General features: G+C 48.0%; 1 protein-coding gene across 1 annotated transcript in view; it reads right to left on the bottom strand.

Moving 5' to 3' along the window:
• Positions 1 to 942: 942 nt before the first annotated feature.
• Positions 943 to 25,096, bottom strand: part of enox2 (ecto-NOX disulfide-thiol exchanger 2) — a gene marked incomplete in the record, with an annotated part of 227,630 nt that continues 203,476 nt past the window's right edge. Inside the window, 6 exon segments of the mRNA XM_048230956.1 lie at positions 943 to 1,696; positions 5,095 to 5,180; positions 8,392 to 8,497; positions 10,724 to 10,780; positions 16,077 to 16,217; positions 22,052 to 22,242. Coding sequence (XP_048086913.1) covers positions 1,565 to 1,696; positions 5,095 to 5,180; positions 8,392 to 8,497; positions 10,724 to 10,780; positions 16,077 to 16,217; positions 22,052 to 22,242 — 713 coding nt within the window.

Here is a 25,096-nt window from a genome sequence, read left to right as displayed (position 1 = left end):
CTGTTCGCGTTGCATCTGCGGCAAACATTAGCTTCCACTGTTTAATAGGCTAAATGCATAGGGGTTGAATTCACATAATCGTTGCTGGATCAGACAAGTTTTTAATTGGGCTCTTGTCTTACAACGCATCAAGATGCGTCAAGCGTCTCTTAGCGTGATTTGTAAAGTAGTTGTAACCCCATACCCCATATTTTCTCATCGGATCTGCGCGAACCAAGTAAGTCCCCTATTTTGGATTCAAAACGGCGAATTTCGCCGAAAGGTGAGGAGTTTTCATGCCTGCTAGGGTTAGGATTAGGGTTAAGTGCCTTAAAGGGACACCAGGCAAGCCTGATGCTTTTTCTCTACCAAACTCCCCCTGTACGTGTCGATACGTGTGCGAGCCCTCGCTCTGAAGCTCTTTTCCTTTTCTTTGCATCTTCCGTCAAGGGTTTTCACTGCTTCTACGCCGGCTCTGCCATTATACACACGTTTGCAACAATCGCTAGTGTTTCGTTAGCCTGCCTCTGTGCTGTGGATGCAGGATGTAAACTGATCCTGCTTCTCGCGATGTCTGAGACTTTGTGAGACTGAAGGTCGGCGGGTACGATACACTGAACTTGCAAGCGGGATATTCTTCCTACAGGCAGTAGGGGCGGGCGAGAGAGTCTTTATTGAACCTGTAATGAGTCATTTAACCATATACCGACTTACGAAGATGATTAATCAACACGAAAATGTTGCCTGGTGTCCCTTTAAAGTCGATAGTCGCAGCGCTGCCTTGAAGTCCACGGTGGGGGCTTAAAACACCATCGAGCCCCACACACACACACTGTAGATAGAACTTGTGTAAACATCTCTCACAATGCAAACATACAATATGACTGTTCAATGATCAACCCAGGAACTGGGGGAGAGAAGTCAACACAGCAACTCTCAGCTAAAAAAAAACATGTCCCTCTCTCAGCTGTTCATCCATTTTATTTCAAAATATCAAGTTGTTATTCAAGCATTTACAGAGTATATAAACAAAACCTATGCCACCGTTAACAGCCTATACAGAAAAAAGCAAAAAGAAAAAGCAAAATGAAGAAATATATTCATATATTTATAAGTTTTATACAAAGTTTTGGAAGGAAACAAGAGAAGGCCAGAGAGACAGGAAGTTGGTTGAAAGTTGCTCAGTTCTCAGCGGACCCTGATTTCTCCCTGTGCAGTAGTCTTTTCCCTCCTGGGGGCCTGCCAGTGCTGTTGGGTTTCCACCCTCCGTGTGTGACACACAAAGAACACACTATGTGCACACAGACACACACACATACACACACACACACACACACACAACGTTCACACATACACACCCAAATGTTCACACACACACGCAGAACAGAGGCAGTTCTAAGCACCCAAAACTCAACGTTCACAAAAGGATTCCCAAAACGAAATTCCAAAAGAAGGTTGTTGGAGGGTGAGTGGGGGCTGAGCCGGGGTGTGGGGTGCGGGGCGACTGTCGTCCTGGCGCCGGGAAAACACCGTGCCCTCCCCAGTCCCCACGCTCGTCGTGACACCCCTGTTGAGCGCGAGAGCTCTACGCCGTCTTGATGCCCTCGAAGCCACAGAACTTCCAGCGCTTCTCCAGGCTGGCGCCCACGCCCGTCAGCTCCTGCCTGAACGTGCAGGGCAGGCGCCCCAGCAGAGCCTCCACCTCGGCCGTACTGATCTGGAACAGTCACATGTACATGTGTTCATTCAGCATGGAACATTTTTATCCAAAGACATTTACAGAATGAGGAATAACATTCAATTTACATTGCAAAGGAGACCTTAACTAACAACAATAATACTATCATAAAAAAAAAAAAAACTTGGGTCACTGCATACTCTATCCCTTTCTTCTTTTTATTAATACCAACGTTTCGGCCTGTCGGCCTTTGTCAAGGTTCCAATCCAAACTTTTAATCAAATCCAACAATTTATGTCACTTGATTTTTTGGATCTAGCCTAATTGCACACCTGGTATGATACCCTTGTTTGCAGTGTTGCCACAGTTACCTTGAAAAAGTAATTTGATTACTGATTACTCCTAGTAACTTAGTTACTTTACTGATTACTTGATTTTAAAAGTAACTAAGTTAGATTACAAGTTACTTTATTAGTTACTTTCAGCAGCTGCCGACAACACCCCCACCGCCTCAACATAAAAATGATAACCGGTTTTGCCAATACTCACTATACTGGAAGTGCATTTTAACAGTAATGCCAATAATGTATAGCAGACATCCCAACCTAACCTACTTAGATCCTGAAATTCAGATGTTTGTTCAATAATGTCTAGTCAGTACACCAAAAAAGGAAGGCCTATTGATAGAAATTGTGATAGTAAAATATGTAGGCTAGATTTTGGTAGTTTGGCCTTTTCATGTAGCCTTGGCAACTAGCCATCTAGTATAGGCCTGAGTAAAATGCAAATGAAATTACACTTGTTAAACTCACCTCAACAGGTCTTTTGCAATCATTTAACCCGCCGTGAGCAATGCTAAAGTCACTGTTACAAACAGTGCAGTGTGCAAGACTATCATTATGTTTTACTCTTATGAGACAATTATAGTCTGATGTGAAATGGGTCTTAAATGTTCTTTTTTGAGGGGCACTGACTCTGCCATGACGCTCCTGTTCCTAGATACGCTAACTGAACTGATTAATTAAGAAAAGAGATATAAACTAAGCCCACCTACACTGAAAACTGATTGGTTGATTTAGCAAAACAGACCATGCTCTCTGCTGCGTGGTGTTATACGTGAGTCCTCATGCTGAAAAGGTTGGCATAGCCTATATGACGTTAATCCCCGAGACAAGAAGAAAGCAAAGAATATATCTTTTTACTAAGGAAAATGACAAAAATAGTAACACACAGTGACTTAGATAAGTAACTTTAATCTGATTACTGGTTTGTAAATAGTAGCGCGTTAGATTACTCGTTACCGAAAAAAGTGGTCAAAATAGACTAACGCGTTACTGGCATCACTGCTTGTTTGACACTGGGTGCTTTAAAACTGAGTATCCACTCTAGGAACCTTGACCAAGGCTGACATGCCAAACTATTAGTATCAATAAAAAAAAGAAAGATAGAGTTTGAGTTGACAAAGTTTTTTATAGTTTAATTTCCCTTGCCAGCACCTCGGAGGGTGTGCATCATTTTCGTTATTTATATAACAGCAATTACTACTACAATAAATACTACTACCAGAAGGGTGAAGTTTAACACAGAACACCCAAAGCACCACATACACACACATTTACATGCCTTTATCCAAAGCAACTTACATATGTCAATTACATTACAAGGGCCGTTGTCACCAGAGCAGCTCGGGGTTAAGTGTCTTGCTCAAGGGCACAAAGATGGAAGCCACACACACGCACACACACACACACACTCTCACTTAGCAAGCGTTGTGTCCCAACTGTGCCTTGCATTGCATTTTGAAAGGTCTGTATTCACCCCATAGTGATAAGTTGTTCAGTGATGAAGGTGCTGCCCTGTGGAATGGTGAAACATTGTTGCCTCGTACAACTGTGACACCGGCATAGTGAGTCACAGTGAGCACTGCAGAGCAGGGACTATGTAATGATTATTCTATTATTCAGTGTCACGGAAGAGACATGAGCAATGCTGAAAATCCGTATGGATAACGATGTTCAACTTGACAGGTATAGATACCGGTACTTCAAATTATGATCATTAGAATCAGATTATGCACATCCTCATTTGCAAGCATTGTTATTGAGGCCATGGGGGAAACGTGTGCATTGAAATTGAAATGTAATCCCGACGAGCCCGATGTTTGAAGGATGCACAAATTATCTACAGACTGCCTTCCACTGTGGAAGCACAATACAATACTATATTACCTGCAACAAACATCTATAAGACCTTTGGGTGACAGGAGAAAAAAGCTTTCAGCTGTGTTTTACAATGCAAGAAGTTCATAATAAATGAACGTGAGCGCAATATAAAAACACTTCTTGAGCAAAAGGAATATGCTACTTGAGATTATCAATAGCAGTGGCACTGAACAAAAGTGAACACAGTGTTGCATCATTTTGGGGCATGAATTTAGCCAGAGCTGTTGACAAAGATATGTGGGCATGCGATCGCTGCTCTAAAGACGGACGTGGGAGCAAGGCTGTCCCCTCTGGGCCTCCTCCCTACACGCCGACGAGAAGAGAGAGGAGAGACACCAACACATAGCCTTACTCACTCGCTTTCTCTCTATCTATCTTTTTCTGTCCGTCTTGCTCTCTTTCGCTCCGACGCAGTGACTCACAGTACTGACAGGAAGAGGGAGGATTTAATTAGTGGGCAACCACCGTGGTGATCTGTGAGTGGACCTCGGATGAAGCGAGTGTGAGGCTGGCTGGGAGCAAGGAGGCGAACAAGCTGAGCGCTCCTGGACACTTGGTAGTACGCACTATGCGCCATTAACATCAACATCAAATCAGAGAGCTGTTTGGCACTCATCATCATTCTTCATGATGTGGACCAAAAAACAGCGAGGGATATGAAGAGGGATCTCTTGAGAGGCAGATTGGCCGAGCGCCAGCTTGTGATGAGAGAGCGAGCTATTGGTTTCCCATTCTAGTCTGGAGAGAGCGTTTGGGCTTTTTAAAAGCGGAATTGAGGTTAATTCTATGCATGTTGCACGGATTGTGAAGAACAGCACAAGAACTGATGATGTCAGTTTTCTTTCTTGTTTAGTGAACAGATGCGGGAGCAAGAGCACTCCCACACACACACACACACACACATTTACTCGGCACAATCATCCCCAGGAGAGGGCCCATTAGTCAGCGGGTATGCAGACTGGCGCAGGGATTGCGCTCTGCCATGCACCAGGGGGCCCTGGCATCTAGAAATACCCATATGTTTTCCATCTGGGGGGCTGGAGGTGTGTGTGTGTGTGTGTGTGTGTGTGTGGGGGGGGAGGGAGGTTAGTATGCGCGACCTTGCATTTATGGCTGAAGAGAGCTGAAGGGGCAACAGCAGTGTTGTGGAGGGCACAGCACTGGTCCGTGTGTGCATCTTAGTGTGTGTGTGTGTGTGCACAGGTAAGTGTTTACCTTGGTGTCCAGGCGCTGTAAATAGGAGCAGATGTATTCAATGCTGGCTCCGAATGGATGGACGTGCAGGAAGGTGGATATTATACCTGCAGGGGAGAGAGGGGAGAGAGAGAGAGAGAGAGAGAGAGAGAGAGAGAGAGAGAGAGAGAGAGAGAGAGAGAGAGAGAAAGAGAAAGAGAGTCAGAGCAGTCCAGATGGGAGAGACGGTGTGACACACACACACACACACCATCACCACACTGCTGCACAGCACACAGCACCAGGGGCCAGCATTCACAGCTGGCCACACTACCCCCCCGGCCGTCCTATGGGCACCTAATGAGAGTACACACTCTGTTCACGGGCTGTGGGGTGGGATATGTGTATCAGTGTGTGTGTGTGTGTGTGTGTGTGTGTGTGTGTGTGTGTGTATGTGTGTGTGTGTGTGTGTGTATGTGTGTGTGTGTGTGTGTGTGTGTATGTGTGTGTGTGTGTGCGTGTGTGTGTCTGTGCGTGTGTATGTATGTGTGTGTGTGTGTGTGTGTGTGTGTATGTATGTGTGTGCGCGTGTGTGTGTGTGTGTGTGTGTATGTGTGTGTGAGTGAGTCTGTTTGCTGCCTCCACTCTCGGTTCTTGAGAGCCGATTTCAGAAACTTGAGTCCCTTTCCCCACCATACTCGCCGATGCAATCACCACTTCTGCCAATTAGCAGTGCTCGAGCTGAATGGACGCATTAAGGGCCAGGGGCCTAATTGCCGCTTTGATGCCTCTCCGGGCTAATCAAGTCTCTTCATCGATGGGATGGGGTCCACGGCTGCCACTGTTGTTCTTTAATCAAATAACATCTGTATTTATAATCTCAAGCCACAACAGGAACAGCAGTTGGGAGTGAGGCCGCTGGACTGAAAGGCGGAGTGGAGGACAAGGGGACGGCAGGACGTACACGTGGGCAGTGAGAAGAGGAGAGCAGTGGGGAGCGTACGGCAGGACGTACACGTGGGCAGTGAGAAGAGGAGAGTGGTGGGGAGCGTACGGCAGGACGTACACGTGGGCAGTGAGAAGAGGAGAGTGGTGGGGAGCGTACGGCAGGACGTACACGTGGGCAGTGAGAAGAGGAGAGTGGTGGGGAGCGTACGGCAGGACAGTGAGAAGAGAGAGTGGTGGGGAGCGTGCACGGCAGGGCGCATTAATGGAGCAGTGAGAAAGAGGGCCTTGATTGGGGAGGGCGAAGAGGGGAGCCTCCTCAGCTCTGGAGGAGCCGCTCCAGCCTTTGATCGGGTTTAATGAAGCCGGGGTGCCTGGCTGAGCCTAATTCACTTAAAAAGGTCCCCCTTGTCGGCCTTCTCCAAAAAAAGCTGCTGGCACATGGCATTTCTAACAGGGCTCCGAGGACAGCTGTGATGACTGGCGTGTTATTACCAATATCGGTTTGATTCTTTATTCGCCCCTTAAATGGGCCTCAAGAGAGAGGGAGAGACACAGCGCAGAGCTTTGGCAGATTTTAATTAGTTTACACACCGGTGACCTTGGAGAGGATTGGGCACAGTGATGTGGTGGTGGTGGTGTGTGTGTGTGTGTGTGTAGAGGGGAGCAGGGTCGGATTGGTCACGCACACACACACACACACACTGCATCTGGTCCAGAGATCATTTGTGTCTTCGTTCTACGCGATGTCTTCATGCATGAGGGATAATCTGAGACTCATTAGATGCTAATTGTCTGTTTAGGTCCACAGAGGAAGAAAAGGTTGTGGTCAACCACCCGTACTGCGTCGTCCACAAATTGAGCGGGTCAAAAGGAAAGGCATCAGACTGTTTGCCGGCCTGGGCAAATTCTTTGGGGGCATTTAAGATTGATGAAAAACGTTTTCGCTCGTCTGCCAAAAACCACTGAGCGGAGGAGTCGTCAAAACACTCGCCGGCTGCCTGGATGAGCCGCTTCGATTTTTTTTTCCCGGCCTCATTTTCATTTGATTTGCCATGGAGCGAAAACAAACCTGACCTCTTGCTTTCTCAGGTGAAATCAGCTCAATTTTGGAACGAGACGGCCAAGAGGGAAGAGTCCTCTCCTGCTCCCTGCAGAGTCTAATTCAATTCATATCCAAATTCAGAAGCAAGCAAGCAAGCTGGTGTGAGAATGTGTAGAAACCTCCTCCTGTTGTGTGTGTGTGTGTGTGTGTGTGTGTGTGTGTGTGTGTGTTTGTGTGTTTGTGTGTGTGTGTGTGTGTGTGTGTGTGTGTGTGCAGCTTTCTCTGTGGTGGCCTGTGTTTGTGGATGGGGTTGACTGTGTGCTCCAGCTGTGTGTGTGTGTGTGTGTGTGTGTGTGTGTGTGTGTGTGTGTGTGTGAGAGAGAGACAGAGAGAGAGTGTGTGTGTGAAGAGAGTGTGTGTGTGTGAGTGTGTGTGTGTGTGAGGACGAGGTTGATGGTGTGGGCTGGCCAGTGGAGTGTGTGATGGAAGGCAGCAGGGCAGTGGGCTTAAAGCTCCCTTATAAACAATCACCACAGCCGTCATTCTAATCAGACGCCCCGACACGCTAGCAGAAGCATAGGGAAGCAAACAAACAAACAAACACACGGACAAACAAACACACAGACAAACACACACACAAACAAAATCTGTTCTGTTTGTCCTCCATGCAGATTAATATTCCCCTGGCTCCCCCACCCAAGCTGTCCTTAGGGACTTGTTTCTTTTCTGCTGATCACACTGGAGTACCTAGCACCTCACACACAAGAGAGCTTTAACAACATCAGCTTCCTCCACATACACACACAGCTTTCATCTACTTTGGGCTGCGGTGTTGGCAACTGGCCAGAATCCAGTCATTAAAAAACATCAGAGGTGATGAAGAAGCTCATTTGGCAACGCAATTAACACTTGCGAGACAGCCCAGAGAGTTGCAGAATGAAGGGGCTAACGAGAGGAGGCGATATATACGCATCCTACACACACGTGCTCTCTGTTCCGGCTCACGTACACTCTCTGGGTTCTCTCTGTCACAACAGACACACGTCAGAACAGATGTGTGCACACAGACACACACACACACACACACACACACACACACACACACACACACACACACACACACACACACACACACACACACACACACACTCTAACAAGCACACACAACACAATCTCTAACAAGCACACCCACAAGCTATAACAAGCACACACTCAGACACACACATATACACTTTCTTCAATAGATAATTACATAAAGTGAGAAAATTCAAACATGACACACAGATCAACCCCCATTCCACCCCCTCTCCCCCCCTCCACCCACCCCCAGTCTCTCCACGGCCACCTACCCACGAGCAGAGCCTCCCTCTCGGATCGCACAGGGCTGGGCGGGCCCTTCTCTGGCACGCTCTCCTTCTCCTGACTGCAGGACACCACTGCTGACGCTGCGGCCTCCTGCAGACACAAGGGCAAAGGAGAGAGGAGGCGAGGGAGAGAGAGGTGAACAGAGAAAGATGAAAAGAGAGAGAGAGAGAGAGAGTAAGAGAAAGTGAGAGAGAGAGAGAAAGGTGAGGGTGAATACCACTTTGACAGGTTTCTTTCAAAAACGTCAACAGTATGCAACTTGGTCTTCTTCCACAAGCGCACAAAGCTCCTCTGAAGCTTAACTATCCTCCCCAGGAGCAGATCCCTGCTCAATATTAGCTCAGGCTTGAACCTGGGTTGGCGTTTCTTCCCGGCTTAGTGGGATGCTTACAAAGATGTGTGTGAACCCTATGTCTGTTTGGTGGGAGGACACTGCAAGGTGCATACGCTGTGAAACAACAACAACACAAAACAAAAACAAACGGACAAAAAACACAGCAGGCTTTTGATGACAGCGCACCCAGTAACCTGCTCACACATCTCATTAGGTAAACTCAAGAGTGCAGGCTCTGGCAGAGAACATCTCATCTGGTCTGTTTGTTTTAAAGGCTTTGAGTGTGTGTGTTTGTGTGTGTGTGTGCTTGTCATTTTTGAGGTGCTCTCAGATGAAGAAACCCTCGAGCAGGAAGGAGGGTACCCACTCTCTCTCTCTCTCTCTCTCTCTCTCACACACACACAGCTGTGATGTTGGCTGAGCCGTGAGGGCAAGTGGGGGGTAAACTACAGAGAAGGTGGAGGGAGGAGGAGGAAGAGAGGGAGGTTGAGAGACAAAGGAGCGCATGCTCTGAACACAATCACCACAGCCGCCAGCGACAGGGCCCTCTGCAATAAGTAGGTTAGAAAGAGAGAGAGAGAGAGATGGGAGGAATGAGAGCATGAAAGAGACTGAAGGAGTGTGTGTGTGTGGGAGAGAGAGGGAAAGAGGAAGTATGTGAGAGAAATATAGATGGGAGGAACGAGAGCATGAAAGATATAGGAGTGTGTGTGTGTGGGAGAGAGGAAGTGATGTGGTGGCTTTTTGTAATCAAATATACATACATAATAATAAGAAAAATAAGAATATATTTTCACAAAGCTACATAACTAAATAAAACGACCACAGAGAGAGAGGGGGGCAGAGAGAGAGAGAGAGGGAGGAGGGGAAGAGAGAAACAGACACATGCATGGTGACAGTGAGATGAACACAACAGTAGAGAGCAGGCAGGACGAGTGAGGGAGCGTGCACACCCAAACCAGGCTGTGTGTGCGAGTGCTGCTAATGATCCAGCTACTGTTTACTGCTGCCTTCTGACAGGCACAAAGCACTACATGGCATATGAGCGTGTGTGTGTGTGCGTCTGTGTGTCTGTGTGTGTGAGAGCGAGGCAGACTAATGTTGTGGGTGGCAGAGGAGACGCAGGCTAGGGATAGGTTGTATCCCTGCTTGACCTTTTCATTTTTTACCCCCCACTTCCACACACACAAACACACAAACACTCCGCTCTGCTCCGTGATAGGCCCTTAGATTTCCTAACCCAGTTGTGTCGCAGTGATTTATCCTGCGACAAATAAAGTCCTCCTGCGCTCGATTGCCCTGTAATGATACGTCATGTCTATGAAGAGGCCAGCAAGGAGAGAGAGAGAGAGAGAGAGAGAGAGAGAGAGAGGGACAGAGAGAGAGGAAGAGTGCATGGGTAGAGAAAAGACAGGAGACAAAGAGATGTGCATGGAGGAGCGGGATGTAGGAAAGGATGATAGAAACTCAAGGAGACAGAGAATCAGAAGTTAAGAAAATAAAGTGACACATGAGGGAGAGAGAGAGAGAGAGTGGGAGAAGAGGGTTCTAAAATGCAGGGGAACAGCAAAGGCAGAAGGAAGAGACAGAGTGAAAACAGAAGAAAAAAAACAAGTCAGACAGAAAGAAACAGACACAAAGGCGGCGAGGGAAAGAGCGAGGGAGGAAGAGAGAGAGAGAGAGAGAGAGAGAGAGAGAGAGAGAGAGAGAGAGAGAGAGAGAGAGAGAGAGAGAGAGGGAGGGAGAGGGAGGGAGGGAGGAGGGAGAGAGAGAGGGAGAGAGAGAGAGAGGGAGGAAGAGAAAGAGGGAGAGAGAGGGAGGGAGAGAGAGGGAGAGGGAGAGGGAGAGGGAGAGAGAGAGAGAGAGGGTGGGAGGGAGGGAGGGAGAGGGTGGGAGGGGGGGAGAGAAAGAGAGAGAGAGTGGGTGGGAGGGAGAGAGAGAGAGAAGGTGGGAGAGAATGTAAGACAGGCCTTTCTACTCACATTGGCTTGATTGGTGCTCTCCTCGCTGCCTCGGTCATCTCGTTCCGACGTCTCCAGCTAGAGTCAATTAAAAAAATGATTCCTGTCGTCAGTGACTAATATGTCACACACACACACACATTACAGGACCACAACACACCTCAGGCAAACGGCTGAGAAAAACAGCACAGGCGTGACCAATGCAGACAGGGTCTGGCTGTAATGAAGAGGCTGGACCTAGAGACGGTCTCACAGCTTGAGCGCCTATTCCTCATCATCTGACTGGCCCACGGTAAATGGGCTCATTCATATTCATGTGGCCACATGACTGTAAAATAGCTGGGCCACAGCAGCCCCTTCAAGGAAAGAGTGAGGGAGAGATGGGGAGGAAGAATGAAAGAAGATAATGGAGGTGTGTGTGTGTGTGTGTGTGTGTGTGTGCGTGCATGCATGCGTGCGAGTGAGTGAGTGAGTGAGAGTGTGTGTGTGTGTGTGTGTAGGCAAAATGAAACATTTGCGTTTGTGTAAGTATGTGGCTGTGTGTCTGTGTCTCCAAACTCATGAACTGCTCCTTTAACAATAAATGGCTGCTGGAGTTATAGCTCTCAATTGCTGTGGCAATTCTGTGTATGGTAATTTATAGCACTGAAGCACACTCTGCTGTAAGACAACAGAAAAGAGAGAGGGGGGGATAGGAAGAGAGAGGAAAAAAGAGAGACAGAGAGAGAGAATGAGAGGGGGAAAAGAGAGAGAGAGAAGAGAGAGAGAGAAGGTATTAACAGTGAAAGTGAGGAAATCACTCAGTATTCCTGTCAGCCGTTTGGTCAAGCAGCCGCAGAGGATCAGCGGTTATGGCGAGTCTGAGGCAGGGGGGTTGGTGTGTGTGTGTGTGTGTGTGTGTGTGTGTGTGTGTATGTGGTGGTGGGGAGGATGAAGGGTAAAAAAGGCTGGCTGAACGTTCCGAGGCTGCCGAGGGGGCTGGGGAGACTGCAGCGTGTCCACTGGTGAGCAGTGGAGATAAGGGCTACTTTTTAATGGGCTGACCTTTGCAAGAGTCCTCACTGCAGGGAGATGGGACCCAAAGACATGAAATTAGATGGTGGGAGAGTCACAGCGCACAGGGGAAAAGGGGGGGGGTTACCTGTGCACACACACACACACACACACACGCACAGTCTCTCTCTGTTGTTCTGTCTCATTCAGTTACACACACACACACACACACACACACACACAGTGTAATTGCTGTCCACACAGTCCACACATATGCATGAACGGTAATTGTCCCATGTGTATTCTCCCTCAGATACAAACACACCCACACGCATCCACACATACAAGCACTCTCCCACACTCCCACACACACACACAAACATCCAAGCACTCTCCCACACACACACACACTCCCCCCCCCCACACACACACACACAAATAGGCCCTCATCAACTGCGGCCACAAATCCAGGAGAAAAACACGGGCGGTGAAATTGATTCCTTTTTCTTCTATTAATGAGACTGTCGCCTGTGATTCATCAGCACACGTGTGTGCAAGCCGTAGCCCTCCCGCCTGGAATGGATCACTGCACGCCCACACACACACACACACACACACACACACACACACTGGCGTGCGTGGCTCGATCTAATCCCCTGATCGTACCCATCGCCGTGGAAACAGCTCCCCGTCACTCACCCGGCTGCCACTTAACGCCACTCACCCGACTGCAAGGTTACGGTGTCGGCGCGGGCGAAATTACTAATGCCACGTTTCGAAACGATGCGACAAATAAATATATAAACGTATAAAGCGTCACCTCAGCTTGATACCAGTCAACCTGCTTCATCATGCTAGCCGGACGACTGGGAGAGAGATAATCGAATGAGTCTATGCCAGCGGGCACGTCTCGCCCCCTCGCCCCACAAATACGCGCCCCAAGAGAAATAAGCAATCAAACATGCCGCACGCACCATTTGTCCCCTTATGCTGGATCTGCATTATCCTTATCCAATTAAATCTCTTGATTTGACCTGAGCTTTATTTGGATGTCAACAAGCCAATAACCACAGCACAGCAGAGCAGAGCAGAGCGCACCCCCTCACCCTCCCTCCCTCTCTCTCTCTCTCTCCCTCCCCTTCTCCTCCGTTTCTCTCATCTCTGTGGTGTGTCCCCTGTGTCTGTGGTGTTCCAGAGTTAATCCCTGCGTCAGCTCCTGGGCTCGAGGATCTTTTCCTGAGGGGGGAGGGTGGCAGTGGCAGTGGCGGTGCCTAATTGAAGGAGGCTGGAGGATTGTTTGGCTGGTGGTGGTGGTGTGAGGTTGGAGTGCTGGGGGCTGGTGGTGGTGGTGTGAGGTTGGAGTGCTGGGGGCTGGTGCTGCTGTGAGGCTTTGGATCCGCCATTCATTTTTATTAATGTCCGGCAGCAGCTGGTATGAGAGGGGGTCTGTGTGTGTGTGGCTACATTATTAAAGTTTATAATCACTGGTCAGAGAGGGTTAGAGGCCGAGGAGTGTGTTGAAGAAGGAGGATGGGCAGGCTGGGTGGGGGCAACACAACAGCTTAACCATCCTGTCAGCATTGGGCCCGTCTCTCTCCCCTTCTACTGTCTGCAGTGCAGCCATTAATGTGAAACAGAGCACCCCATCACACACACAATGGCTCCGCGAGTCTCCTGTGTGTGTGTGTGTGTGTGTGTGTGTGTGTGTATGTGTGTGAGAGAGAGAGAATATGTCTGGAGAACGAATTAGAGCAGGACTGACAGACAGCCAGACACACACTAGAGCTTTTCGACTGTAAAACAACTGAGAGAGAAACCAGACAATTGGCCCACGCACACCCTTCCTCCCTCCCCTCGCCCACTGAGAAGCTCTCACAAAACACCATCTTTTTTTTTCTTCTTTAGCCCACTGTCAAAGTCATCGGGAGCTAATTTCATTTTAATTAAGAATGAGAATCAGATACGGTGACTCCATTTCAAAATTCTCAACACCCAACGCCACTGACCGCCGCCCTCTCCCGACTTGTCTCGCTACTTGAGGGAGTAGCGGCTTTACATTAAGCTGGCAATCGTGGTGAGAACAGCTACATTACAGTTAATGACTTCGCACCCATCTCAGTCATCTCTCGCCTAGCCCCCCCCCCCACAATCTCATCTCATCTCTACTCTTGGCCTGCTGGGAATGTACTCTATGGGGATGTTGTCCATTAGGAGTCTGTTAACACGCTCTCATATTACACTGCTTAACAGATATAAAGCATTTAAGTGCAGTGTTAAAGTATGGTGAACTAAGTGAACATGAATACAGGAAAAAGGCCATAGAAATGCATTACCATCTCGGCTATGCAACTGCAGTTAACGTTTGTTGGAGGTTGCATTTGTAATGCTTCGGTAATAAGCTAATGGCTTAGTGGCAGAAGCAACAGGGAAAGTGGGAATAATGGATCTTAAGTGTTAGTCGCTTCCATCTCTCTCCCAGCAAGGCCACACACACACATGCGTGCACGCGCACACACACACATGCAGACATATGCACACATACACGCATGCATGCACAAACACACGCAAGCAATACACACACGCCGCTACAAGACATTGACACGCCACAAGACACGCGATCGCTACGCGCGACATCGCGACGACGCGACGCGACGCGACGACGCGACGCGACGCGACGCGACGCGACGCATCGCGACGCGACGACGCGACGCGACGACGCGACGCGACGCGACGCATCGCGACGCACGCACGCACGGATTAGCATGGCTTGTCTACACAGTGGTGGTCTGTATGGTGGATCTAGGGCACCGGGGGGGTCTCTGAGGAACCTGGCCATGGAATAGCAGTAGATACAGTACAGTAGAGTACAGTGGAGTACAGTGGAGTACAGTAGAGTACAGTAGAGTACAGTGGAGGCTTTAACAGCAGCAGACAAGCAAAGCAGGGAGGATCAACTAGAGCACGAGAAGGGTAGCAATCACACTTCCACATACAGATAACACACACACGCACGCACAAACACACATGCCTGCACACACAAACACAAACACACACAAACACACGAAAACATAATGAACTGTAACCTATGTGTTACATGTGGGTGTTGGTGTGTGCTCATGACCGGAGCAGTGTGTGTGTACTTCTGTGTGTCAGGTGCAGTGGCACAACGTGTATGTGTATGTGTGTGTGTGTGTGTGTGTGTGTGTGTGTGTGTGTGTGTAATAATAGAACTGACACATGACTGTATAAAAAAGCAGTTACTGATGCACTTACTCGTATTGTTCTCTACCTTTTAAATTGTTTCAAATTGTTTTAGAATTATTGGGAGAATTGTTTTAAAACGTTTTAAACTGTTGTAAACCATGTAAGTCGCTTTGGCTAAAAATGCGTCAGCCAAATGTAATGCAATGTGTGTGTGTGTGTGTGAGAATGTGTGAATCTGTGTGTGTGAATCTGTGTGTGTGTGTGTAAATGTGTGTGTGTGTGTGTGTGTGTGTGTGTGTGTGTGTGTGTGTCACGGAACACATCTAGACTGTGGCATGGGTGTTGATTTTGGACCGAGGGAGACGCAGCTGTGAGCTGTCTTTGTGTTGTTGGATCGAGGGGATGGGGGGGTGCAAGTTGTGAGACTCACATGAGGGAGGAGCTCGTCTTATTGTGGGCAGGATTCGTGGTCTTCTAGGCCAAGACGACGAGGGCAGGTAACAGGGTTTGTGTACGGCCGCCTGTCTTCGGAGAATAAAATAGACTATCGCCGCCTTCCTCCACGGGGAGAAGATGGAATAGAAGCGGAGATCATTGTTGCCGTTGGCTCCGAGCTGTTTTGGAGTTTCTGAATCATCGTCAAATCAATGTGTCTCTGACCAAGCAAAATGTTTTCAGTGCTGTGGCGCGTAGCTGCAGTGACATTGTGACATTACAAATCGTGCGGTGTTGTTTTGCCTTCTTCTGTTTGGATTTGCGTGATGGAGGCCAAGTGGGTCAGACAAGTAAGAGCTCTGGGCTAGTTAATAGAGTGGGAGACTATTATGCTGTTCGTACTGTATGTAGGACTGTGTGTGTGTGTGTGTGTGTATCTGTCTGTGCCTCTCTCTCTCTCTCTTCTGTGTGTGTGTATCTGTCTGTGTCTCTCTTTCTGTGTGTGTGTGTGTGTGTGTGTGTATCTGTCTGTCTCTCTCTCTCTGTGTGTGTGTGTGTGTGAGAGTGAGTGTGGATTTCTGTGTTTGTGTATCCATACATGTGTGAAAGCCTGTATGTCTGCATCTGTGCATGTACAGGAGTGTGTATGTGCATATTCATGTGTGTGTGTGTGTGTGCGCGCACATATATGTGTGTGTGTGTGTGTTGAGTGCATGAGTGTTAGTGCATGTGTTGCACTCACCGCCAAGCTGTGTGTAGAGAGGAGGGTCTGCACACGATCCTTCAGGCCCTGCACCTGGCTCTCCAGCTGCTGCTTGTCCTCTGAACTCTTCTCCAGGTCAGCCTCCCTCTGTTTCAGCTCCTCACGAATCTTCAGAAGTTGCTGCACAGAACACAGAGAGAGAGAGAGAGAGAGAGAGAGAGAGAGAGAGAGAGGAGAGAGAGAGAGAGGGAGGAAAGAAAGAGAGAAAAGAGTCAGAACGATATTTGGTCCTCATGGCTGAAACCTCACAGCTCATTTTACAGTCTTGCACAACCCAATCGGGTTCAGGCTGGGACACTGAAAGTATTGGAGAGCTGCCTCGGTGGAAAAGGCCCAACTCCTCGCCGTCTATTCTGATTAGTGTATCTGAATGACAGGCGGCGGTGCCCTGCTTAAAACAACAAAGACCGCAAAACAAACAACTACTACAACTCAAAACAGAACACAGTAACTCTCGGCCCGCGTCCCTGCCAGTCGAAATGACAGACCAGGAGCGAAAGCTTATCTCCAATCATCTCCCCTATGGCCAATTGAATACACATAGGCAGGCATTAGAAGATGTGAATGTCCTCTGATTTGGTGATGTGGGGTATTTTGACAGGCTTTGTGCAGCCAGCCAGACCGATGGCTCACGCCTCATCATTGTCACCATCAGCTTCAGGCGGGGTGGGGGGTAGGGGAGGAGGAGGAGTGGCTGGTTGGCAATGGTCACTGGGTGTCAAGCCTATTCCTATTCCCTGTCTTCCTGTCTTCTCTCTCTCTCTCTCTCCCTCCCCTCTCTCTCTCTCTCCCTCCCCTCTCTCTCTCTCTCTCTCTCTCTCTCTCTCTCACTCCCTCCCCATCCTCCTTCAGTTCCGCTCCTCTCTTCTTTCCCAAGCATCTGGAACCCCAAACCCATTCACTAGCTGCTTCCCCCGGTATTCACAGGTTGTTGTTGTCTTATTTACTTTCGCTTCTCCTCCCCTCTCTCTCTCTCCCTCCCCCTCTCTCTCTCTCTCTCCCTCCCCTCTCTCTCTCTCTCTCCCTCCCCTCTCTCTCTCTCCCTCCCCCTCTCTCCTCTCGTGGCTGTTGGCTTGGCGGATCTATCTGGTTGTTTACTCGTGATAAGACAGTAATTGGCCTCCCCTGGAACCCCGGTATTAGTGTGGATGTGCGCTATGTGGAGGGGATATTTTGACAGGCTGATTTGGGGGGTGGTGGTGGAGGAGGCGCGAGCACCCTGCCTGGAGGATATTTAGATTTCCCTTTCAGTCTCTCTTTTGCGCGGCTCAGGTGAGAAGCGTGGTTATGTTCGGTGGGGGATAGGCAAAGGCGAACGCGGCTTAGGGTCTCGCCTATCCGTAGACACTCTCAAGGCACTGCTCTGTCTATCTCGGAGTCTGTGTGTGTGTGTGTCTGTGTGTTTTGGGGGGGTGCCCAACTGCTCTGTCTAACTGCTGTCCCCAAGTGTGTACTTTATTATACGTGTGAGACTTACTTGACGTAAACCTGACAACAGCCCAATATCTAACCACTCATGGGTGTGTTCATGTGACACTGTGTGTGTGTGTGTGTGTGTGTGTGTGTGTGTACATTTATCTGTGTGCTTGTTTGTGTGTAAGTGTGTGGATGACAGATGTTCCTTTGTGTATATCTGTGTGTGTGTGTGTGTGTGTGTGTGTGTGTTGTCCCACATGTGAATTCCTGACTGAAGTTCCTTCCAGCTGCTTCAGCTCTCAATAGGCATCGGATGCTCCATGCTGTCAGGGTGGCACTGTTGCCTGCAGTAAACCACCAGCAGCACACACATACATTTCTGCCTTACACACACGCAATCACACCTGTGGCCTTTTTACCTGCCTTCTGTACTACACACTCTTGAGGACAAACAATGGCTGCTGCCAGGCTTCATTGCGTTGTTATATGTTAGCGTGTGGGTGGAATAAACAGACCAACTGTTAGCTTGTCTCTGCGAAAGTCTTTGCTAATGACATATTAACATATACAGACAGCCACAACACTCACAGCAAGTGTGTGCTAGAGTGTGTGTGTGTCCTAGTGAGTGTGTGTGTGTGTGTGTGTGTGTACATGTTTGTATTTCTGTGTGGTCAAGCAATGCATTCTGGGAGCTGTGTGCTGGCCGTTGCACATCCTGACAGGCAGCAGGTTTGCTGTACAGCTGCTTCTTGGCGAGGCGATCCTTCAGCTTCTATTTGGGTGTGGGTGGCCCTCATGAATAAAACACACTCGGTGCCCAGCACGCCAGCTCGCGCCAGAGCAATGCATGCTGGGAAGGAGAGAAACGGAAGCATTGGCAGCTGGACACAGAGTGCGAGAGAGCGAGGAAGAGGGTAAGAAAATTGTGTGCGTGTGTACTATATGTATGTGTATGTGTGTGTGTTTGTGTGTGTCCTGTATGTGTGTGTGTGTATTGTGTGTATGTGTACTGTGTGTGTGTATGTGTGTGTGTGTATGTGTGTGTGTCCTGTATGTGTGTGTGTGTGTGTGTATATTGTGTGTATGTGTGTGTGTACTGTGTGTGTGTGTACTGTGTGTGTACTGTGTGTGTGTGTGTGTGTGTGTATGTGTATGTGTGTATGTGTATGTACTGTGTGTATGTGTGTACTGTATGTGTGTGTGTGTGTGTTGTGTGTGTATGTGTATGTACTGTGTGTATGTGTGTACTGTGTGTGTGTGTGTTGTGTGTATGTGTGTGTGTACCGTATGTATGTATGTATGTGTGTGTGTGTGTGTGTGTGTGTGTGTGTGTGTGTGTGTGTGTGTGTATGTATGTGTATATGTACTGTGTGTATGTGTGTACTGTATGTGTGTGTGTGTGTGTGTGTGTATATGTGTGTGAGAGAGAGAGGTGATTAAGGAAAGGTAAATTGCCTCCATGTCCCCAGTCTGAGGCTAATTTTGCCATCAGGGTGGACGGAGCCGAGGCGGTCGTCAGTGTCTGCTTTTCAGCAGGACAAATCGGTTTGCTGCTCACTTTTTCAGCAGAACAAATCGGTTTGCTGCTCACTCGTCGAGAGCATTAAGGTGCATTAAGGTGCTCCAGGTTGCTGTGGAGATAGGGTGGGGTGAGGTGGTGGGGGGTTGGACTCGGGTGGGGTTGGGTCAGTCAACTTTGTCTGAATGACTCGGGGACGGATGAGCTCGTTAGGGCTCGTTAAGACTTTGCTAGAGCTCATTAACAGCTGTCCTCTCTCCACTGGCTGCCAAGGTCAGGTTGGATGGCAGCTGCAGCATGGGAGGACTGCTGTTTACCTTAAGCTCTGTGCACTAGCATATATGGACGTGTGTTTGTTTGTAGATGTTTGTTTGTTTGTTTGTAAACACATCCATACTTTCAATCCAGCCAATTCCTCCTGAATCTACTTGTACATGAGTCTGCCTGGCCAATACCCATGGAAGCACACGTGTCTGTTTGTTCATGTGCATGTGCAAACATGTTACTCCAGCTGGATGACCGAATGAGATCATTGGTCCTTCAGTGTGGTCATGTCACTGTTTGCTTAGCTCTCCATCCAACATGATGCCACACACCCACACCCACACACACACACTTGGAGAAAGGTGAGCCTGACTGTATCTAATCTCAGTTCTACAGCCCTGGGTCTGTCCACTAATAAGTGTCATAGAGAACCCCAACTGGTAGGGACTGCTCCCAAACTCATCTCTCCACTGATGAGGAAGAATGATTGCCTCACAGAAATCGTAAAAAGTGTGTGTGTGTGTGTGTGTGTGTTTAAGAGTGAGGTCTGGTGGCGGTGATACAGAGGCGTGTGAGCTTGTGATAACAAGTTTGGCTGTGTTCTGCGTGGTTAATGTGTTAATGTCTGTGTGACTAAGAGAAGCTACAGCTGTGTGTGGGTTTAACTGATGGTGTGTGTGTGTGTATGTGTATGTGTATGTGTGTGTGTGTGTGTGTGGTGCCAAAAGAGACTCATTTTTCTTTGGTGCTAACAAGCTGTTAGGAAGAACCACCACACACTTTCTGGTTTGCTTTGGTTCATCATCTGTAACACAGCACTGTACATGTGTGTGTGTGTGTGTGTGTGTGTGTGTCTGTGCTGATATTCCATCAATTTCTTCTCTCCTGCAAGGCCTGTGGAGCTGAGGAGACAGGATTCATGTATGGATCTATGTCCTTAAACATGCTTCACTGACTCTGCCATGAAAAATCTGTCAGGCTGGCTTAATGAGAGTGTGTGTGTCTATGTGTGTGTGTGTGTGTGTGTGTGTGTGTGTGTTTGTATGTGCGTGTGTGTGTGTGTGTGTGTGTTTGTATGTGCGTGTGTGTGTTTGTATGTACAGCATATGTGTGTGTGTGTGTGTTTGTGAAAAGAATTCTACTTTCTGCGCTATATGCAGAGCTAGCAGCAAACATAGTGTGTATATGTATGCATATGTTTGTCTGTGACTGAAAAGCTATTGCAGTGGCTTGAGTGTGAGTGTGAGTGTGTGTGTGTGTGTGTGTGTGTGTGTGTGTGTGTGTGTGTGTGTGTTTCAAAGTGTTCTTTTCTCTATGCTCTGCTAAATTTGGGGTTGGGGCAAAATGAGCAGCAACTGGAGGTGTGTGTGTGTGTGTCCTGCATCTTTTATGCAACCGGCAGAACCTGGTGTAAAAAGATTCCATCTCCAGCTGGAAATCACTGTGTGCTTGTGTATGTATCTGTTTGTGTGTGTGTGTGTGTGTGTGTGTGTGTGTGTGCACACAGTATGTTTGTGTGCTGTCCCTGTTTCTTTTCCATGTGAATGTGTGGGCTCAGGCATTATATATTTCACAAATACATCTATCTGTGTGTGTGCGCGCTATCTGTATGCCCTGCAATGGCTGGATGACCTTGTTGCGGAAGTGCGCCTGTTAGATTACGGCAAGTTCGGCGACTGATCTCGGGTCATCAGAAAGAACGAACCCGGAGGTGAACGACGAGAACTGATTCCCAAAACAAGAGAACTGGTTTTTAACATACAAAAATATGGTCACCTAATAAAAGATACACAAACTTAACAGAGCTTCATCTCCCTCGACCATATGTATATCGCGATTGAGTCTAAAACGGAAAGAGAGTACTACAGCAGGTAGCAACCGCTGTTAAGTGGGTAAACAAATGATAGGCCTGGTTTTATTTTACCCGCCTGCCTGCCTGCCAGCAGAACTTGGAAAAACGTCATATGATTCTTACTGAATTCCATTCAGTGTATTTATGAAAAGGCACTTATGTGCTTAATATTGCTTGATATTTTACATAAATGATGTAAATACACCATATGAGACGGTGTTTTAAGCGATATTTGACTTAAGACAACCGAGACGCAGGTTCTAAAGCATATTTTGACTTAAGGAACTGAAAGAACAAATCAAACTAACGATTTGTGAAGGTGAAGGGAACTGAAAGAACTGATTCCCGGAATAGAATCATTTGGCCCATGCCTAGCGTCTGTGTGTGTGTGTGTGTGTGTGTGTGTGTGTGTGTGTGTGTGTGTGTGTGTGTGTGTGTGTGTGTGTGTGTGTGTCTGTCAATGTGTGTATGTGTGTGTGTAAATGTTTGTGTAAGTGTGTGTGAAAGTGCATGCCTTTGCACGTGTGTGCCCGTGAGTGTGAGTGTGTGTGTGTGTGCATGCGTGTGCCTGTGTGTGAGAGTGTGTGTGTGTAAATGTGTATGTCTGTGGGTGCGCATGCATGTGCCCATGTGTGTACATGTGTATGTGAGTGTGGGCGTGTGTAAATGTTTGTGTAAGTGTGTGTGAATGTGTGTGCATGCCTGTGCATGCATGTGCCCATGTATGTGTGTGTGTGTATGTGTGGGTGAGTGTGTGCATGTGTGTGTGCATGTGTGTGCGAGTGTGTGCATGTGTGTGTGCATGTGTGTGCGTGTGTGTGCATGCGTGCGTGCGTGTGCATATGTGTGTGTGTGTGTGTGTGTGTGTGTGTGTGTGTGTGTGTGTGTGTGCACTGGCGGTACCTTCTGCATGCCCTGCAGGGCCTGCTGGAGGAAGCTGAGCTGCTGCTGGCGCGTGTTGTCCTCCTCGCTGCGCTGCGGCGCCGCCTTGCCCTGCTCCTGCTTCAGCAGCTCCACCTCGTTCCTGTACGCGTCCAGCTGACAGCGCAGGCTGTCGTTCTCCTCCTTCAGCGCCTCCGCCTGCGCAGCCGGACCTGAGGGAGGGAGGGAGGGAGAGAGGGAGAGAGAGGGAGGGAGAGGGAGGAAGGAGGGGGGAGAGGGAGGAAGGGAGGGAGAGGGAAAAGGGGAGAGGGAAAAGGGGAGAGAGAGAGAGAGAGAGAGAGAGAGAGAGAGAGAGAGAGAGAGAGAGAGAGAGAGAGAGAGAGAGTGAAAGAAACACAGGGGGGTGTTGAGGTTTTTGAAACATCCTTTATTACATTGTGTTCAAATTTTCTTCAGGCTCAGATCATATGGAGAAAAGAGGGAGAGGGGAAGACAGAGTGGTTGTGTGTGTGTGTGTGTGTGTTTTGGATTGACAATAACATCTAGAGCAAGTGCGACTGACAGGCCTAGAGAGGGATAGAAATCTCATCACCAGCACAGAGATGGAGGGACGAGGAAGGGAACAGAGTGAAGCTATGGAAAGGGGGATTAGGGGGCTTAATCCCAGAGAGAGAAAAATCAAAACAGTGACATAAATAAAATAAATAAATTTAAAAAAAAAAAAAAAGAGCTGGAGAGGCAAAGATTTATAGAAACGACAGAGAGAGAGAGAGAGAGAGAGAGAGAGAGAGAGAGAGACAAACTGACAGAGACATATGAGAAGGAGGAGACGCAGACACACAGTGTGTCAGCGTGCAGAACAGTGCAATCTTGATGCTGTCGGTCAGTTCACACTGCCCATCTAAACACATGTGCTCAGTGGTCAGTTCACACTGCCCATCTAAACACATGTGCTCAGTGATCAGTTCACACTGCCCATCTGAACGCACTGGCACACGCACAGCATGTGCTCAGCGGCTAACACCTAATTGGGGCTCTTAAGTCATTAGCGCCATGAGAGCTGAGAAGGTGGGAGGTCAGATGCATTCCCCTAAACAGCACGCTAATTAAGCATTCAAATGGGCTGTGTTTAAAGAGTGAGAGAGGGAGAGAGAGCAGGAGAGAGAGAGAGGGAGGGAGAGAGAGGGAGAGAGAGATGGAGAGAGAGGGGAGGAGAGACAGAGCGAGAGAAAGAGAGAGAAAGAGAGAGAGAGGGAGAGAGAGAGAAGAGGAAGACAAAGAGGAGTGATGTGTAGTTACAGAGAAATAATGGAGGCGATACAGGTGAGAGGTCTGCAGGAGCACTGAACAGAAGACCAATTTAAAACAGAAAGAAAGGGAGGCGGCGAGATGGAGGGATCTAAGAGAGGAGGTGAGAAAAGAGAGAAGGGCTAGCAGACAGAAGAGAGATGGAAGTCAGCAGCACAATAACACACATTTACTTCTGCCCTCTCTCTCTCACACTATGAAGCCAAACACAGACACAAACACAGACACAGATGTGCGCACACACACAATCGCAAACAGACAGACACACATACACACACGGACCAGGGATAGAAATTAAATGTTTTGTCCACCTGTCACTGTGGCTGGTGGATTCCAAAATATACCAGCCACTCAACATTTTTACCAGCCACTAGAGATACGGTATGACAATGTGATATCATGATTATAGTAACCGCAATGATCACTGTTATCGGCATTATTGCGATATGATTAAAATGTGCTGACCTATCACCAGAACTCATAACTGGCCTGTCCTCAATGCACAGTAGAAACAAAACTAAAGGTCAACAGAACAGCATTCTTATGCCATAGTGTCTTGTCATAAAAGTGGTGTGACTCCTTAAAGACTCCGTTCATGTGAGTTCTGGAGCATCCTATAATCCAACTATCCAACTTAATCTAACTATACTGATTTTTACAGATAGCTATATTTAAGATTTAGCATTTATTTTCTATTTGGCCAGTTATGAAATCATGCTCTGAACAATTTAAGCACAGCTCAGCTTTAAGAAACATAAATACATGCATGCTTAGCATCAATAAATCATTATGGCTACATTGACAAACTGTTAGCCATGAGCTGTATATTCTTTAATACGGTTATCTAGGTGATATTTGTAACATTTATTTTGTATTTGCCCTTTTATGAAATCATGTATTACAATAGCCCAAAGTTGGAGACCATATAGAAACTCTGGAACGGCTCATTGTACAGGGGAATGCAAACACCTTTGTGTTCGGTAACGTCTTCTGTGTATTCTGATATGCAGTTTGTAATGTGTTGAGTGAGGAGTTTGTGAGATATTCTACCACAATGTGTGAAGTTCTGCATCCGCCTGCCTCATAGGTCTAAATAGCAGCGCGTCACTAGTTTTCTGTTAAGGTGTCGTGGGCCACTTCAAAAGAGAACTATTAGCCTGTGAAGATCCAACGCAGTTTCACAGACCTCGCTGGATTTATGCATATGCAGTCATCCTGTAGCGTAGCGGTGGCACATGAAAGCTTAGCGATGGTGTCTTAATGGTAGTGGCAGAAACTGAAGCACTGCACGGCGGCGGGCGGCGGCTTACTCAGTGGTAGTTATTGTAGATAACTCAAAAATCAGCGCGATTTACTCTTATAGGCTGGTAACCTTGCATGATCCCTACAGACACTTTCTTATTTTTAACTGTCAATACCAGATACCAGATCTGACTATATATTTGTGATATGCTAGCTCTATTTATTTAACTACCACAGTGGCGGATAAGTTGACCAAATTCACCCGCCAGTACACAAAGCAGGTGCTAATATCCATCCCAGACACACACACACAGACACACACATCCTGCCAAGCTCACTTATGTAACCACACATGGTGTGCCTGGACAGTGAAGAGGATAAAGCGCAGTCCATCAAGGGCACCTGAAAGAATGAGGGCGAGACCGACACTGAAAGGAAGGAGAACAAATGGGAGAGGGGGAGAGAGAGAGAGAGAGAGAGAGAGAGAGAGAGAGAGAGAGAGAGAGAGAGAGGAAC

This window comes from Alosa alosa, chromosome 21, assembly GCF_017589495.1.
Source record: "Alosa alosa isolate M-15738 ecotype Scorff River chromosome 21, AALO_Geno_1.1, whole genome shotgun sequence".
Taxonomy (NCBI): Eukaryota; Metazoa; Chordata; class Actinopteri; order Clupeiformes; family Clupeidae; genus Alosa; species Alosa alosa.
This window is presented reverse-complemented; position numbering and strand designations above follow the sequence as displayed.